General features: G+C 40.2%; 1 protein-coding gene across 5 annotated transcripts in view; it reads left to right on the top strand.

The window, feature by feature from the left end:
• LOC120558759 (helicase ARIP4-like) overlaps positions 1 to 19,498 on the top strand; it is an 85,252-nt gene that overhangs the window by 28,129 nt on the left and 37,625 nt on the right. For 3 of the 5 annotated variants that reach the window (XM_039799963.1, XM_039799964.1, XM_039799962.1), the window contains one exon: positions 4,824 to 4,984. In XM_039799963.1, coding sequence (XP_039655897.1) covers positions 4,864 to 4,984 — 121 coding nt within the window. In that variant the 5' untranslated portion in view covers positions 4,824 to 4,863. Of the gene's footprint in view, positions 1 to 4,823; positions 4,985 to 16,248; positions 16,534 to 19,038; positions 19,356 to 19,498 lie in introns of those variants that run through there. The other 2 variants (XM_039799967.1, XM_039799966.1) reach the window with 2 other exon arrangements.

Here is a 19,498-nt window from a genome sequence, read left to right as displayed (position 1 = left end):
TTTTGGTGTATGCTTATTTAGCTTAAGCCATAACTATAAGATAGTTAGGGTCACAGTGGCCTCGAGCAAAGTACACAGAGTAATAATAACAAGTGAAACGGGAGCAGAATGTTCCGCTTCGCATGATAGCAAATGAAGACGAGACATAATACAGGGGCCCCCACCCTGGCGGTTGTTGTGTGAAGATGGCAGTCCCGGTGCGGAAGAAGTAGAAGGGGCCCAAGAAAGAAAGTATAAGAGATGAGGGGAAGAATAGATCGGGGCTCACAATGTCTGACAGTCTAGAGATACATGGACCGGCTCTGGCTTTTTGTCTGTTGCTAGGGAAACTGAGTCTCTGCGTGGCTAGTGATCCCACAGATCTGTGTATTGAAACTCTGATGCTTGACTGATTAAACAAATGTATTTAACTTTATCTTATCGTCTTATTTGGCTCTTGCTTAGGATCAATGTAATTCCAATTTAACAAATGCGTGGGGATATATAGGTCTTTTATTTGGAGTCAGACACATTGTCCCAAAAGAGGGGACACAGAGGAGGAAAACCCCAACAACTGGTTAATTAAAAAAATTATAATGAGCTGAACAAGTTGTCAGTCATCTGACGGAACACTGTGCTTTCCTACGCTGTGACAATACAAGTATCTCAACAACTATTCAATGGATTGCCACAGCATTTGAACAGACACTCATGGTCCCCAGAGGATGAATCCCAATGACTTAAGTGACGTCTTGACGTCAAGTTTAAATTTGTCAAATACATTGGTTTATGACCAAATTCCTGCAAAACATCACTCCCATGAACCTCAGCTGTGTTTTGTGCTTAGCGATGGTAGCACACTAAATTAAGTTGGTGAACATTGTGACTAGAGGTTTGTGAATTATGTAGAATGCGCGCCCAGCAGGACAACAGACTTTTCCTCTGTGCGCTCTGCTTCTCGTCACTGGGGGCGCATGTTAATCAGTTGCATGTTTTCATACAAAAGGAGCTTTACACACAACCTTATCAAAGCTGAAAATTTGATGACTTCGTCATGTTATAGCCTACATTTTATGTAGTCTTGATTTGGGTGGTCATTTAGGTTTAAAAGGGTTCTAAATCAGGTTACGTATTCAAGTAAATTGTATCACATCTACGGAAGAGGATTAGGGCCACATGTAAAAAATGTATTTGAGTTCTGAGTATAAAGTCAAAATTCTGACTTTAATCTCACTTTAATCAAATAAAACAAGATCTACCTGGTTTTCTTTTGTGGGTAAACATTTTTTTTTTTTTTTAATCATTTGTTGAAACACTTTTATGGTTCAAATGACCTGCAGTCGTGAATGCCGTCTCCAGAAAATAGCAGCATTGGTAATTTATTAAAGGTGCATTGTGTTTATAAATTATATAGTGGAAGGAGGTTGTCTAAGATGTTGCAAAGCAACAGAAACCACGGGTCACGTCACGTACGGTTATCTTTCCTTAACCCACGGTAAAAACAATTTTGTCTTGATGAGGATCAGTGCTGCAGCACTGAGGAGGCCCTCCACACAGTCCTTGAACTGATTTGAGGAGGTTTCGCAGGAAAATGAGCTGTAGTTTAATTTCACTCCCTTGAACACGAGTGGAATACAATGAGATGCAATGAAAGCATGATGATTTATTTTCTTTTGCTCTCAAACTTGCTATCATCTAAACTACACTGCAGAATTCTACTTAACACAATGCTGTCGTAAGTATTCTGTTACAAAGCTTTCACAAATTTGCACGTTTGCCTTTTGTGATGTTTCTACACATAGCAACATCAGTAAAAGCGAGTTCACTATGTCCCTGGTCACTGGTTCTCAGTCCATGAAGTCTAGCTGGGTTAGATTTATGAGGCTTGTAAAACCACCCTGTCGTGCCAATAAGTCAACTTGGCCGGGTCTACCTGTTATGTAACGTTATGCAAGGTGAGCTGGCAGGTGATCAAGAGTAAACCTCCCTGTGATACCGTGTGTCTGGGCTCATCTGAGTGGGAGTGCATAATATTCAAAGCCTTTGTTTTTAACCAAGCGAGACAACCAAGGCGATCATTCTTGTTTACTTTGGTAGATGTAAGGAAATGTTTCACTATAGCTCGGAGGCCTTGGTGAAGTCATCTGATTTATATATTTTTCTTGTTTTGAAAAATGATTTGAATAAGTCTTTTGTTTTCTAAATTGCTCCGAATTTCTGTAATGTTGAGGTTTCTTTAATACTGCTGTTGATTATGACATTGGTCAGTCCTTCCAGAAAAACGCAGAGTTTTTTTGTGATTGTTGCGGGCAAAAATCCTTGATTATGCGGCACGTTTTCTTAAAAAATGCGATGGAATATGCGGGATATTTATGCAATTTTATGCGATGAAATTGCGGGAACTTGCAAAAAATGCGGTTTGATGAAAAAGAGAAGAAAAAGGGATTTCCCCCAACACCCTGCTTTTTTTAAACTTAATTTCCAAAAATAGTTTACAGATATTCAGTCATTGCAATAAGTAAACAAATAAGATACAAAAATATATACATATAATATTAAAGTAAAAATAAAAGTAATAGTCTAAACAGAGGGGAATAAAAGATACAAAAGAGACAGACTTTCAAAAATCGTTAATGATATAGACAGCAGGAGCACTTAAACAAAGAAATTTGAGTAGACCTCAGATATTAAGATAGCTTTCTTATTGGATACCAACTTAAGAGACTCAAAGTACATGTCAAATTCTACCTCCAACACCTGCTTTTCGATGATGTTCACGTCGCGTAATTACGTCACTTCATAACGTCACTTCATAACGTTCCCATGGCAACAGGGGAAAATGGCTGCTCTTGTGTGAAGTACATACTGTCTATGGTGAAGTAAACGCAACATTTTTTCAACTTTCTGCTAAGATATATGTGACTTTTTTGCAACGAAAATGCGGGGATTATGAAATCATGCAAGCACCGCATATTTTGCGCGGAAATCGGCAATTTATGCGGCGAAAGTGCGGCATATTTGAAAAAATGCGGCCCCCGCATGATTATGCGGACTTTGGCTGATTATGCATTGAATTATGCGATCGCATAATAGCATTTTTCTGGAGGGACTGATTGGTAATGATGATATTTTTGTGTTCCGTTGTAACAATTTAAATTATGACTCTTGTCGTACATAACAGAATTATAGAGCTATAAAACAAAACAGGATAAAAACTTTGCTTTTACCGAACCACAGCTGATAATGAAGGGCACGGCTGCAGTCTGTGGTTACAGTTTGATAGTTTCACTCTGGCACAGAGAAATGCCTGCGAGTAATGCGAGTGTAATTTTCCTGCTGCTGAGAGATAAAGCTTTAAAAGCATCCCAGATACTCTTGAAAGTCTCTCTCTCTCTCTCTCTCTCTCTCTCTCTCTCTCTCTCTCTCTCTCTCTCTCTCTCTCTCTCTCTCTCTCTCTCTCTCTCTCTCTCGTGGAACATTTCCTTCTGTCCATCTGCTCTGCAGCTCTGTCTCTCATCTGAAGGTCATGATCTTTGTTACATCTCTTACAAAAAGGACCTTTTAATACACTCCTGTCTTTACTTTACTTATAGAGCAGCAGAAAGAAAAGAATTTGATGCTTTACCTTACCTCAGAAGATCTGTAGAGCAGATGTATCTGTATTTCTGAAATTTAAAAATGACATTTGTATGATACTACGTACTCCTTGATTTGTTTTTTTTAATGCAAATACAAACTATAAAACAAACAATTTTACCCTGAATGAATACATGGTGGATTGGGACATAAAGGTGAGAGGAATTCTTAAACAAATTAAATTTCTATTGCAGGACTTCACTGGTTACATATCCTAAAAATTGGGTATCATTAGTGATGACACAAAGACAGGAAGGATGTGTGTATTAAAGGAGAATTCCAGCCGATTTTTAACCTACCGCTATATATCTCCGAATATTGTCGATAGAAAAAAGTCGGTGCTAGCAAACTGGAGTTGCTGCAGCTACGTCCAGGGCCACTAGTTAGCTAAAATGCCAGTTGTCGGGGCATCTTTATAAAGAGTGCCTTTGTACCTCTTAACTGACACAAATGCAATTTAAAATGTCTGTGTAACATGAACAGGGCCCTTGCGTGACAACAAGATGCGTTTTCAAGTCAGACATTGTGAAGAAACCGTTTAAATTCAAAGTTTGGACTAGTAGAGGTTCCCGTAAAAACCTTCTGTTTTGGCAAGTTTTATAAGCACATTTTGAAGTCCTCCAATAAAGCTCTCTCTAAACTTTGTTCTTTTTTCTCTTTGCGTAGCACTCAGTTGTGCTCAGAGGTATCTGCCACAGCTGATTTCACTCCAGTATAGTATCCGATTTTGCACTGGAACGGACACACAAGGATTGTAATATATGTTGGCTATTTTAGTCCATGTGAGTGTATTTTGTTACTTTGTGCTGTTAGTTTCAGAGCATCCAATCCCCTGACAATTATTTTTTTTGAAAGTGCCTGCTCTTTGCCAAACCGTTTCCAATGATGGCTTCTCAGATGGTTCTGTGTAACTAACCATCTGGGGCGTCAGGTTACGCAAACTTACCCTGTACTATGATACTGTGTAGAGGGCTTTGGAGTGAGGATAAAGCAAAATTAGCAAACTAGATTACAAAACAATTGGAGTTTCCCCCTTCCTGTTGTCTTTTTTTCTCATGAGAAAAGCTTCAAACTGTGTGGTGACAGATGGCAGAGAAGGAACGATCACAAGTCATTTACTGTACATCTAAAATCCATTTATTCTCTGGGTCTGTGTGTATGTCTGTACTTGTTCATCTATTCGTTGACACGTGTACTCTTTGTTTCAGGTGTGTGCCATGCTGCGGTAGCAGCAGCCTGTAGGCCAGGATGTCTGTTGAAGAGGAGGAGCGGCTGAGTGGGAGGAAGAGGGAGAGCGAGATCTGCTACATCACTGATGAAGACAAAGACAACGATGGAGATGATGAGGACGAGTGGATACACCCGTATGGTGAGTCCTAATGGTAGATTATGGCCTGATCTGGTTCCCATGCTGATGGAAAACCTGGAAAAGTCATGGGATTTCAAAATCTAATTTTCCAGGCCTGGAAAAGTCATGGATTTGTTGTTTAATGACATTAATTGTTAAATTAATCTTCCGTGGATAACCTGTAACATAACAGCAAATTTATTTTCTGTATCTGTTAACGTAATTTAGTGTTGATGCGTGTCGTTTTGTTAACCATCAGTTACAGTGCGTTTCTTCAGTTTTCTCCCCACGTTCCGTCTCTCCCTCCATCTATGCCAGCTAGCTGAAGTTATGTTTATATAGAGTTTGAATCTGATATGTTTAAATAAAATGGAGCTGTTAGAAGAAACTGAACCAGCGGCTGTACTGCCCACATGTGACCTGATAGGCTTTCCACATCAGCCTTTGGCCTTCTGTCCTCTCTCAGGAATCAAACTCCTATTACACTCTCTTGTCTCAGTTTGTATAATAAATCATCATTAGCTCTAATAGATGCTAAGTCATGTGTGTGCATAGATGTGTCTCTAGCAGTGTGTTTTTGTGTAAGAGGTAAGCTTTAAACTTTAGTTGGATAACTTTAATGGTGTTAGTCTTTGGATGACTTTGACCTCATTACGAAGAGAGAAAGAGGTTTTTAGTATCGGGTTTTTAGAACTAAGAGATGGAGGGAGGAGGGGCAGCGTCATCAGAAAGTATGTTAACTTTTCGTCTTACATTTCATAAACACAATGTACCGTAGTAACGTTCTTCCATGCTTTTTCAGTTGATTTGCAGTAAAATAAACATCTCAGTTTCTGAAGTGATTAGGTGTCAACTACATGAGAGAGACAAAGTGAGATTAACTGCAGGAATAGCAATTCTCCCCAAATTTAAAATCTGCTTCTTCCTTTTTCTTTAGTATTAATGCTTTTACTCCTCCACCCATAGCTGCATGTGCCCTCTTGTACTTCTGTCTTTGTGATCACCAACTTAAGTTTTAGACCTTTTAAAGAGAGGACATTTTGTCTGGTGTTCATGCCTTGAAAAGGCTGTTTAAGAGTTAGGGTAAACTTTTAAAGTCAGAGTTAGGTTAGTTAGGGTAATGGAGTCGGTAATATTATTATTGTTACCATTGTTGTGTAAATTAGGGTCTTCACAAGTAACCAGCAGGATGTCTGTCTGTCTGTCTCTCTCTCTCTCTCTCTCTCTCTCTCTCTCTCTCTCTCTCTCTCTCTCTCTCTCTCTCTCTCTCTCTCTCTCTCTCTCTCTCTCTCACTTCTGTCACCTGATGAATTCCTAACATGCTGCGCTGCAAGCTACCTAGAGAGCAACACAGACAGCAACAACCAAGTTGCATCTTCTAAATTTTTTGATTGTCACTTTTGAGGCATAAGGAATAGTTTGACATCTTGGGAAATACGCTTGTTTTCTTTCTCGCTAGAAAAGAATATCAACACCACTCCCATGTCTGTACAGGAAATGTAAAGCAACAGCTAGCAGCCGGTTAGTTAGCTTTGACTGGGAACAGAGTGAAACAGCTGGCAGGGGTCTGACATAGGCCAATTTCATGCCGGTCAGTGCTAAAATTAACTGACAACATAAGTTATACGAGTTACAGTTCTCAAGGACGCACGCACACACGGACGCAACAGCACAGTCTCTTTTTCCTTTCTCTCAACTTTTCTGCCGTGTGTCATGCGTACCCGCTCGCGGTGTGAAGCGCGTGTCCGCGCTATTCTCGCCGGTGTAGGGAACCTCGTGAATTAACCGGCAACATGTCAGCTGTTTGGAAATTCTTCAGCGTGTGTGCAGAAGATAACAAGTTTGCAATATGCAACACCTGCAAGGAAAAAGTAGGACGTGGAGAGACGACACCAAAAACCAAAATCAATTTTTTTTTTTTTGGGATATTGGATGTGAAAAGAAGGAAATGGTTCTAACATTGCACTTCAGATGTGTGTGAATTTCCCACGCCAGGAGTAATTTATGTAGTTCTATTTTATAGTGATCCATTATCTGTTAAAGAAAAGATAGAAAATAAATATTTGTGTGTGCTGTAAAGTGGTTAGAAAAAATGAAATCAGAATCGGCTAAAATCTGTATCGGCTGGCCTAACTTGAAGAAAATCGGAATCGGCCTAGAAAGTTGTAATCGGTGCATCTCTACGGTCTGTTCAAACACGTTTCCTAACCATTTTAGAAAAAGCAATACATTTTTAAACACCAATTCTTTGTGCCATCACTCCATTTGGATAGATGGCGTAACTGTGGCTGTGATCACTTTGAGTGCCTTAAAGAAATAGTTAAGGATTTTGGGAAATAGTTATTCACATTCCTTTCAGGACACTGGAAGTAGGGCATACAACTAGTTGCCTTAAAAATCCATGGATCAGTCGACGCTTTCTGGGACATCACAGATTGGAGAGTGGCAGGAACATGACATGCGTGAAGTTTTCCAGCCTATAGCAAGCTGTGAGTCAGTGTTTGATAACCCTTTTAATGTGGCAGATTTCTTGGTTGGGCCTAGGCAGCAGAGACCTATGTGAAGAACACACACACACACACACACACACACACACACACACACACACACACACACACACACACACACACAAATTACATCAGCATTACCCTGTTTTACGCCATATACAGGTAATGCTAGCTATGTACTTATGTAGGCTCTCAAAGTGTGTGTGTGTGTGTGTGTGTGTGTGTGTGTGTGTGTGTGTGTAAGAGGGAGAAATGATGTTGATGTACCATTAATCATTCAACAAAAAGCGGTTCAGGTCCTTGTGCCTTCCTGCTCAGGCTTATAAAACCTTTTTACCATTAAAGTTGTGCAACACTTTGTATAACTGACCCATATAACCCAGTGAAGCAGCGACGGTGGCAAAAGCCCTAAAGGTTACAGAAGTGGGTTTAAGGCTGTGAGATTGCCAGTGCCATTCCCTTTGGAGGTGGAAAACGGGTGTTATAGTGTCGTGGTATTGCGGTTGTCAGCGATACTGCTCTAACATTGCTACATCTGTTGTTGAGCTCAGAGGACAAAACAACAAGCAAACACTGAAGTTGTGAAATAATAATGCCAGTTTGGCAGGTTGCTGTTTGGCAGCCAAAAATACTGAATGTACAAGGAGGACATTTTGAAACAACCCCATTTTCTTTGTAACTGTGACAAAAACTAAAGCACACTAAATGTTAACTATTTTGGCATTATTATTTTCATACAGTACTGGTTTGAAATTCAAACAGAAAATACATTTTTTTTTTTTTTTCCTGGTATGCTTTCAGAAAGTTGTAGGCATTGCAGTAATGTAATATGCAATACCACAGTTGTCCTGAGGGAGTGAACTAAGCCAGTTATAGAAGCATTTATTTAAGTAACTTTCTCTCATGTTTCTTTTTTTTCCTTTTTGATATTTGTACCTATTTAACTGTGCTCAACATGTTCTCATAAGTTGTTTTTTTTCTTTTTTTCCTTGACATGATTTAAATTGAAGTTGCGATTTGTATTGTTTTGAACATTTGCACATTGGAAAGTCAATTTTGAAACGCTAAGCAATCTTTTTAGACTGGAAAAATGTATGCAGTGTGCCACTATATAGGGTCATCTTTTAGTATCATAAACATTAAACAGCATTGTCCTGCAATTACTCACAGTTGCATTTTAAATTTGTAAGAAGAGGTTGGTTCAAATTCTGTTAAGTGCCTTACAAAACCTAAGCTGACCCTGCATGTGTTGCAGTTAATAAGCTTAAAAAATGTTTAAGGTCCTGTAATTTTAAAGCTACTGGGTCAGATTTTGAGGGACATGTTGTAAACTGGATTGATTTACAGCACAGATCGAGAGGGGGATGCTGTTCTTTCAGATCCCAAAGAGCTGAAGCTCTCAGAGTTTGTCGTCTTGGCAGGTGGTAGGAGTGAAAGGTCTGATAGAGAAAAAACATGTTTACATGTTCATCTTCCTCACTTTGCAAGTCTATTTTGCTCTTGTGACATCATCACCACCTGCCGTCTCCTGCGTCTGTCCCACGGTTGCCATGACAACTGTCACCAGGACGCCGACCCCCTCAGAGTTGTGACAGTTTCTTTCTCAAGGTTCGACATCCCCCCCCTTTTCCTTTCTCCTTTCGCCACCTTTTTCTTTTCGCCCATTTTTGTCTTCTTCTCTTTATACTTTTCTCTTTGCCCATCTGATCTTAATTGATTTACCTTGATCCCTCTCCATTATCATACTTCTCCATTGTCATTTCTTTTCATTTTTATGTCTATGTATGACAATATTCTTTTTAATTCTTTCATGTAAGGTACTTTAATAGATGTGCTTTCGACCACATGCTTTAACGTTTATCATCTTTCTATTCTTTCTCCTTTGTGCTCTTCACCATCTCTTTTAACAACTCCTTTATAGGTTTGCAAACCTATAAATACATTTTAAAGACGGAAGTAGGCATGTTTCAGTAGGAGAACATAGACCGTAATAATGAAGTGAGTGGGAGTTTAATATTGATGTGACAACATCGTTACAAATAGAATATGGAAATGTGTAGAAGTATGGTTCTGTCTCCTGTTGCTGATTTATTCTTGATTTATACCACTGTACATCTATTTGATGAAAGTTTGTCATGCTAATCAATCTGCATCTGGTACCTTAATCCTTTATTAAGTGATCTGACGCACAGGAAGTGATGCTTCTCTATTTTTGGTTTGAAGGTCAGGTTAACTTCTAAAAAGTTGAATATGTTGTTTGCTTGTCATTGTTTTTTCTTAGGAGAGGTATGGGGTTGTCCTGGTGATCACTGGCATCACATACCACACATACGTGTGGGAAATGACACGTTCTGTTGCTATTTGCAGGTATTTTTAGAAGTCATCACTTAGGTATTTCCAAGCGTGTATAAAATGCTTGTTTCTGATTAGAGTTGTGTTCATATGCCCATGCTGGAAGAATAATAATAATAACTTTTATTTATATAGCACCTTTCAAGAAACCCAAGGACACTTTTTACTGTGTACCTTCTGCTCTCATGTTTCCCTAATTTAGAAATGATGCAATGGAAATGTACCACTTGACCGAGATGGAATGTCAATTGGAGATAGACTTTTCTAATAATAACGAATTCAATCGATCAGAATCGCTGTATTCGCCAATTGTGTATATACATTTACACAGGAATTGGACTTAGTAATGATACAAAACAATGATCGTCTCAGTAGTTGCATCATGAGGAAACAAACCAAAGAAGTTGTCACTCTTGCGTCTTTAAAATTAAAAACTGGTCGAATCTTGGGAACAGGAATGGGCGAGCTCGCTGATATAATTACTAAATTTAGGCCAGAATCAAAAAATAGTTTTTCACCACAGTTAACAATGAAATGCAGTTAAATGGAACACCATGTCCGCGTATGATGTGACTGAGGGAAAGCATATACAAGGTAAATAAGATTGATCCTAGAATTGAACCCTGGGCTGTATCAGATATACCAACCCAGTGATGAAGTCTATCTGTATTGATCATGATATAAAATTAAGTGGATTTCGCTAGATTTATCCATATTCTCTCTATTCTAAGTTGTTCTTGTCACTAGAAGACCCTGTTAATACAAGTTAGCCGTGTTTTTACAGAAAACTAAATATTTGATGCAAGGGCTATACAATTAGTGTGAAAATCACTTTTGATCAATTTGGGGATTTTTCAGGATATTATTATTATTTTTTTTTAAATGGATAAGCCTTAAGCTGGTGGAAAGCATCTGAGAGAGCAAGAGAGAGAGAATTAAATCATCCTCTGCAACACTGGGCTGCTGGGATGTCTGTTCTGGGTTTTGTGTGTCTGAGAGAGAGTCTCTGAGGTGAGTGTCCTGCATGTTATTGGCTCTCTGAGCTCAGATGAGGCTGTCATGAGGTTTAGTCACATCTTCCATAAGACACGCACACACGCACACGCACACACTGACTCAAGAGAGCAGGAGAGTAATAGTCTGTTAATTAGCCTGTTGCTCCCCTGCCTGTGTGTAGGCGTGGGTAGGCAGAGTACACTCTCACTCTCTCTGAAGAAAACAAGTAAACATGTTTCTTCCCACGAATGTTACAGGCACCCGGTGGTTTAATCAGTGGCAAGATGCATCAAAACTGCACCGGTGGAACACCAGGTAGTTCCTAGGGTGAAAGGAAACCGAAGCAATAATACTATATACAGGTTTAAGTTTTTTTCTTTTCAGGAACACCCCGTACACCCATTCACACCCGACAGCTGCCCAATACAACCACAGTGTGATGTTGCTCTGCCGACAGCATGTGTTTCATAATTTTTAAAAAGCAGAACCGTATGTGATGTGTTAATTAAGGCATATAGAGACATTACCATTTGTTGCTGTGTGGCTGCTCATTACAGCGGATGGATCTAATTGCTGTAGACTTCACAGTGCATGCCATATTGGATGGTGATGCTTCAGGTGACAAATAGTGGTATTTTATGTTTTTATTGGCACAGGTCTTTGGCTTAGATAACAATAGTGATGTAATCCATGATGATCCATACGAATCAACACTCACGGTTCGGAATGCATGTGAACTGCGGATCAGTTGCAGAGTTTAACCATAATAGTCTGAAGTAACTGCCCGCTGGTCCAACTAACCTGTATGGCGGGCCGCAGCAGCCTCTTATTTCCGAACATTCATCTCTCCCCCTCCCCCAAGGGCCAGTGGTCTACAAAATTTCCCAGTAGATTTATTTTTTTTTTTTGTCCCACTCCGCCGCAGAATGTATTAAGATAACGTGTGGTCCTCCATGTTTCCTTCTTCAAACTTGCCGGGGCCGTGAAGCTACGATACCCATTAGCAGCATTAGCAGCAGCTGTGAGTTTATCAAGTGACAGCGAAAACGCGAAAGGCGGAGCAGTATGTCCTGTGTGTCCCTTACCAGCTAACGTATTTCAAGATGGCGCATGAATATGGAGCGTCTACCCAAGTTCATGCGAATGCAAACATAAAATTTCAAACCTAAAGGAATACTTGGAATTGATGGTGGAGGTAAATATTCATGAAAAAGGGCAACACAGATTTTGATAATGAACAACTAAACACATTACACACTGGACCTTTTTAAAGAGCAATTAAAAACGGTCATGATTAAAATAAAACTGGCTAAACAAGAATAATATACAAATACAAGAATAAAAGTTTAATAATTATTCAATTTAATAGGTTGTAGGCACGGGTTTGGGAGGAGAGAGGGAGGGGTTTTATTTTTATTTAATTTAAAAATAACTGTTCTAAGTAAATAGGATAAATAGGTTTGAAATTATTTTTACAACTGAAATATATATTTTTTTAATTACAGAGGGAAAGTACCGTTGGGTACCGGGAACAGAGTTTCAGGTACCAGTATTGGTGCTGATATTGGTTCAGATGCGAAAAGTACCCAACCCTAATGTTAGCCTAATGTTACCGTTGGCTAGTAGCTAGTAGTAACTGGATTAAACACGGTTAAAATGCTGACAGCTAAATGGTGTAAAAGTGTGTCTGTATTTCACTGTAGAGGATTCCAGCACCGGGACGTACAACAGTCAGCTGCTAAAGCTATGAGCTAAGACACAAACTAGCACTTGGTCACTGCTGTTGTCGGAAAAACAACACAGACAGGAATGTTGCGTTGACTTGAAACTGGTAACGTTAAACCTTTTTTAAAGTTTTGTAAAATACCCTTTTCTCATCTGTTTTTGTCATTTAACAGCAATTTAATTTCTGGTGAAAGAAGTTATTATTGTTAAAGGTTTATTGTTGTTACATTTTTAATAAATCATTTAAATTCCCCCCGTTTTTGTGCTGATCCGAAAATTGATCTGATCCATGACTCAAAACCGTGAGTTCTGTGATCCGTTGCACCCCTAGTTAACCGTATACATCACCTATCTGTTTTGTGTTGGACCTTAAATGGTCTCATTCACTTTGTGGCCACATGAGGCTTTGAGGGAATACTTCACCCACAAAATGGCCATTTGTATATCAGTAACTCAACAAGTGTTGCCTGAATCCTTGAAGAAAACTTTATTTTTGTCTCATGCCTCCACAGTAAAATAAGAATCCAAAAATGGAGAAAAGTCTTGATACATTGAGGTAATAGTTGGTTTAACAACAGCAAAACTATGTCAAAACATCAGTTTACAAGCTCACAAAACTTGTGCAGTATAATCAAAGTCTCACTTATCCAGTCATACACTCAAACACGTGTCGCTAAAACCTTACTATTTAAAGCACTTCTGCATAAAAAGTAGTACACCTGCGTAAGCTTCTCAGACAAGTAGCGGAAGTGTTTTAAATGGTAAGGTTTTACTAAAAATAGTTTGCCTTTTTAAGTGGCGACAGTAGCGCTACATCACCACGCTTATCTACATTGGCTCTTTACATTGAAGGTTGATGTGACTGTCGCATGAAACCGTTTTTCCATTAAAGTTTCCGGCTTTTGATCCCAAAACGGTAGCATTTGGTGTGTTTAGCTAACCAACCCTGCTGAGCCTTTTTTAGGAAAGTGGGCTTTCAGTTCGTAAAATACTTCCACAGGACTGGTTACAAATAGCTTTGTTTCTGTGATGTGAAAGGTTGAAGAGTGGGTTCCCTATGAGTACAAGTACATTTTGTTACTATAACTCAAGTAAAGGATCTGAATTCTTCTTCCAAAGCAGTGCACAAAAATACAAAACACTGAATCAAAATGCCATCCCCCCCTCTTGCTCTCTCTATTGGTCAATGTAGGTTATGTAAACAGTGAAATGCGAGCTTTCCTTCCTCCCATGAGGAGGCGTGGCTGAATACAAGAACTGTGGTAGTGTGGCAAAGGTGAGTGTGTTTGTGTGTGTGTGCATGCGTGCATGTTCATGCTTTGCCAGGCAGTCCTCCCCTTGACATTGCTGCTGTTACCAACTCCTCTTATCTCCTCCCCCACCTCAGTTTTTTTTCTCTCCACTGTCCCTCCCCCAGGCTCCATAGTAATGTGGATCAGTGTATGTAGCCATGTGAGACTGGGCTCTCACCTTCGTGTGTGTGTGTGTGTGTGTGTGTGTGTGTGTGTGTGTGTGTGTGTGTGTGTGTGTGTGTGTGTGTGTGTGTGTGTGTGTGTGTGTGTGTGTGTGTGTGTGTGTGTGTGTGTGTGTGTGTGTGTGTGTGTGTGTGTGTGTGTGTGAGATCTGTGAAGGATAATCCTACACCACAATGAGGGTTTAAAGGGGTCCTGAGGTTCACAAGATTGTTTTGAAACGGCCCCCTCTCCTTGGTATCACTGATTGTTCTCTCTTCCCTGAATATTTTTTTTTTTTACTTATTGACTTTATCATCTTTGCTGTTTTCTCTCCGTAGCTAATTATTTATTTCCCCCTAATTTATCAATCTTTTCTCATTTTCTGCCTTCCTTTATCGTTCTCTGAGCTTATCACTCTTTTCTTTGTCTACCTCTCATCTTTCATGTACTTTTTCTCACCTTGGTAATCTCCAGTTTTCATTTTTCTCTGATAAATTCTCGATAATTCTCCGTAATTTCTCTAGCCATTCTCTCGAGCATTGATGTTTTCGCCTTTACATGTTGCAGAAATTTACTATCTGTGGCAATTGTGGTGTTTACAATGTGTTTATTGGCGTTTTACGATGTGTGATACCGTCCTGTGAAGCCAAACAAGAATTTTCCAACACATGCGGCCGTGTGCTGACCAGAAAGTAGTAGCATGTGACTTTTATTCATCTCTACTTCTTTCTTTTTTTTATCCTCCTCTCCCTCTTCATTTCATTTTCTTAAGTTCCTATTTTCTCTCTTTTCTCTTATGATTGTCTCAGCACAGTCAGAGAAAGGCCTAAATGATAATTGTGTTTGTGTGCAATTGTTACCTTTTTGTTTCTCCGAAGTTGATTTTAATTAATTCCGTTTTTGTGAGAATTCATGTTCACTATACTGAGGGAACTGAACCAAAATTGACCAACTACATTTATTTTTGTTATTTTTGCAAAATGTAACCCCGGATTTCCACTGGATGCGTAACTGCTGCGGAACGGCTCCGAAACGGCGGCGGAGTCATTAGGTTTCCATTAAACTCAGTGTGTGTATTTCCACTGGCTGCAGAACGGCTGCGTTCCGACTCCGGCACAGCTCCGCCGGTCCGCAGCCCTCCGGGGGAAACACGCAGAGCTTCTATTTTTGCCGGACGCCGGAGAGCTCCGCAATTCAGCACACGGCAGATAGTGCGGGACAGGAAGTCGAGCACAGAAGCAAAATAAAACATCTGGTTCATTTTCTAAATAAAATACACCGTGCTCATGGCGGATCATATTTCCCTGCACTACATGTTTAAAACAGCACAGAGCTGTTTCCCCTCTACTCCTCTGGATGGAAACTAACTGTTGTTGGTTTTGTGGTTCAATTCTACGTGAATTCGCGAACTTGTGGGTCCTCGTGACTACAGCTGTCAGTCATGGCCGCAGCCGTGCCGCAACAAATCCGGACCTGGTGGGTATTGACGGACGGCGGAGCACGCAGCGGAGCCGGTCCGCAGCCGTTACGCATCCTGTGGAAATCCGGGGTAAGGGGTGGACAAAATTACAGGAGGATGTTTCACAATACATAATGCATTTACAGTTTATCACACCATCACAAACTGACGCTTAAATGCCGAGTTGAATCTACTTCATCTCACAGTAATTTAACGTTGAAAGCTTCACATAGATGCAGTAGAATTTACTTTTACTGCAGAACTCCCTTTTACATACTATAGTTTTAAAATGGACGAGACCTGATATGATATCCGTCCATTCCCACTAATATTAGTGATTCACGTAAAGATGATTTTGGCTAGTTCAAATCCTTTCTTTCAGTTATTTTCTCTTTTCTTCCTCCTCATTCCCACGGTTTCTACTCTAAAATCTCAAAAACAGTCTGGAAGGATTTAAAATCATTATGGTTAAAAAAAAAAAAAAAAAAAAGTCATGATCTTCAGAATATTACAGTGAAATGACCACAAATCAACACGACCAAATGTTGCAGTAAACAGTTTTTTCTTCACCTTTCTCTTACCCTCTTTTCCTGTTGTCTGTCCGTCTCTTCCTGGTTGAACCCTATTACCCCTGTTACCTAAGGCAGCCTCTTGAAGGGGCGGGGCTTGCTGACATCACACTCACTCTGGTGTCGTTGGCTGGGGGAGGGGAGTAAGAGAGGGTGGAGGAAGAGGAGGAAGTAAGAAGACAGGAAAACCAGCACGAGTGGGGGGATTCCTACACACGGCAGGTCAGGGCAGCTTTTAAGCGACTAGTTGTTTTGTAATTGTCCAATGGCCTTCTGTCCTCACTGGAGCGCCGCTAGCTGCGAGACTAAAGCTAGATGTTGAGAGCCTCGCACACACACTCTCTCTCTCTCTCCCACACACACTTTGAGACGCTCGGCTTGGACGGGACACATGACGGAGAAATACCCTACAGATGGAGTAAGTTTCTAAGAGTCAAAGTGTAGAGGAGGCATGGATACCTCACCAGTGTAGGAGACAACAAAAAACACTTTCAACCACATGACATGGGTGAGTAGCTTAAACCTTTTTTTTTACTTTCTCAGCATGTGACTGCTTTTCTGGTTAGTTGACAGGTTGTTAGTTGTTTCTTCTTATCTCTCTTAAGTCCCAATATTTCTTCTGCTGTATTGTCATTTTATCAGTGCACGAATGCAGCCACAACTATCACACTGACCTATATGTGGTGCAGTGCCAAGTTGTTGAGCCACTCAGGCAGAGTAGAGCTCAGAGGTTTCATAAGGCATGTTATGAAATAGATGCAGTAGTTGTCCTTGTTCCAAAAAAAAAATATGTATCCATGGCTTGATTCACAAGGACTTTAATGAAAGTTTACTGTATGTGGATAAAACTTAATTTTTGTGAGTAAATTGTCCTCTTTTTCAAGCAGAAATTGGCATGGAGACTTAAGTTGCTGCTTCTAGAAAAAGCCTCACTTTAGTTTTATCTTTTATTTTATTCAAAATCAGTTTTTGCTAATAAAAGCAGCTTCTAGTGTTGGAGCAAAGAGCCATTTAATCCAGGGTGAAGTGTTTCCTGTAAGATTTCATAAGTGTCCCCTCAGGTCTGTGGAAAACTGTCACAAATTGCTTTATTTACCGGTAGAAATCAGACAAATTTGCTTCTGGACATATGTTACTTTCTTTAAATGGATGTGTTGTATTGTTGCAGTTGTACTGTACATCGACAGCATTTATGTTAATGACCAAACATAAAACACAACAGAGTGGATTGTAGAAACACGTCTTTAAAATGTAGATTTACATTTACATTTTGTGAGTCTAGTCTGGTGCTAAACTCTTGATTCAGCAGGTATGGGAGCTGTTTCAATAACCAGGTTTCACTTATTGATAGGATGTCTGTTGATATTATAGTTTCCTGAGTTGTACACGTTGGACGATCTTGTTTAGTAACAAGCAGAGAAAACGGTAAGTAAGCTTAAGTATTTTGCTTTTAAAAAAACATTATTTGACAAACAAACCAATAAAAACAAAGTTTGGCGCAAACGATCTTTTAAAATAGAGCATTTGCTCAATAACATCAAAGTCTTACCACAAGATTATCACCAAAGCATTACCATGTACTTTGTTTAAAAAGAGAGATTCTGCATTTTTGGAGTCAGTGTGCAGTTGTTTCTGGAACCTTGACATAATTTTCTGCAGCCACATTCCCCCTCTATGCCCTTCATTCTGTCTCACACACACACACACACACACTCTCTCTCTCTCGCTCGCTCGCTCACTCGCTCGCTCGCTGTCTCTGGGTCAACAGGGCTCTGATTCCATTGTATACAAGTGTTCATATGTCAGGGGAAGTATTAATTTGTAGTTGAACATGGATTTGTATGTTTGTCTGGGCTCAACGCCAAGCCTGGCAACCACTTTAAAAGGTCTTCGCTTTTTAGAATGTAGTAAACTCTGTTGAAAAGTTGGATCAGGATTGTCCAATTTGCGGTGTTCATCTTCCAAATGGCGGCGTCCATCGCTTTTTGTGTGGGTGTGCCTGTCTGTGCGCTCTCCACCTCATTGTATCTTTTAGCTGCATGCTTCTCTCGTGTTGCTTCGAATTTGTGTTGATCCTGCCCTGTGGTTCTGAAAGATGCATTTCCCTGAACGAGCGAACTCGTTTTGTCGCTGCCGCAGTGTATGTTGTACATGATTTTTCCCATGCGTCTCAAAGATGCGAGGATACTTTGCTTCCCAAACTTTTGCCAATTTTCTGCTTCTCTTTTGTCTGTGTTCGGCTTCGACAGTTTCAGCGGGCCTACTGTCATCGTGTGGATTATTTCGTGATGCTGGCGTGGTTATCGTTTGCCTTTTTTACCTCACAGTCAAACAATTTAACTTGTTTCGCCATGCCAACATGCTGGCTGCGCGTGTGTGGAAAGTGTTGGCACAACAGCGGAAAGTTTTCGCACGAACGTAGTCTTTACGGAGGCATCCAAATTAAATATTGACTTCTTTTGAAATGAGATTTTCCAGTTTTGTAAGTTTTTATTTATTTGTATATATAAAAAACAAACCACTAAAAATATTGCCCAAGGGGCCAACCAGAGGCCGCGAAGTGGTTGCCAGTTGACTGGGCAACCGTTACTCTCGAGCCCTGTATGTTTCTTGAAATCCAATCTGGATTTAATGCATATCAGTCACATGTATAATACTTTCAAAATGTAGTTGTTTGTACTTTTATGTATTTCTGTGTCTGCTTTTTTCAAGTAGTTTTCAGTTTAAGTGATCTGTTAGACGGACCAATGACAAACATAGTCTTTCCAGAATCCCTTTTTTTTTATTTTTTTTACTTGGCAACAAACACGCAAACCGGCAGCATGAATGTGTGGGCGGCTGCTTCAGTACATGCTATGTAGTCCTGAGTGTGTCATGGAGGAGTGGTCGGGTTCTTTTGGAAAGGGGAGGGGTAATGAGGGATGATCAGCTGTATGAGTCCCCCCCTCAGCGGGCCCCGGTTCCAGCATGAAGGGTTATGTAAGTTTTTCAGCTGCCAACCCACTTGCCTGCCTCAGCCTCACATTCACATAGCCGTTGACCAGAGAGGAGCACACACAGCGGTCGGTTAGTAGGCGCTCAGTCACTGAGGCAGTAGATTAAAGACTCGCTGAATGCAAAACAAGGCTGAGAAGAGAAGAAATACACCTCCTGTTTACTTTGTCTTTTTTTTAAGTGTTTTTTTTATTTTTTCCTGAAAGAGGAGGTGGTTTTGTGAGTTTGACGGGGAGCTCGAGAGCAAGAGATAAAAAAAAAAAAAAAGCACAGAAGACCGCCACTCTCTTTACTCGATAACCATGCTGCTCCTGGACGAATCCGAGTCCTTTGCAGGTAGGTGACATCATCACCCTGACTCTTGAGGCACGGTTGGCGAAGGGATGAATCCCTGACCTCGAGGGGGTAGAAACTTTGCGAGAAATAAGAGAGATGGGGACAGAAAGCAGCAGAAAGCGTCAGTAGTTCATCTCACGAGA

Source organism: Perca fluviatilis, chromosome 5 (assembly GCF_010015445.1).
Source record: "Perca fluviatilis chromosome 5, GENO_Pfluv_1.0, whole genome shotgun sequence".
NCBI lineage: Eukaryota > Metazoa > Chordata > Actinopteri > Perciformes > Percidae > Perca > Perca fluviatilis.
The sequence above is the reverse complement of the archived record's forward strand: the minus strand, read 5'-3'. Positions and strand labels throughout refer to the sequence as shown.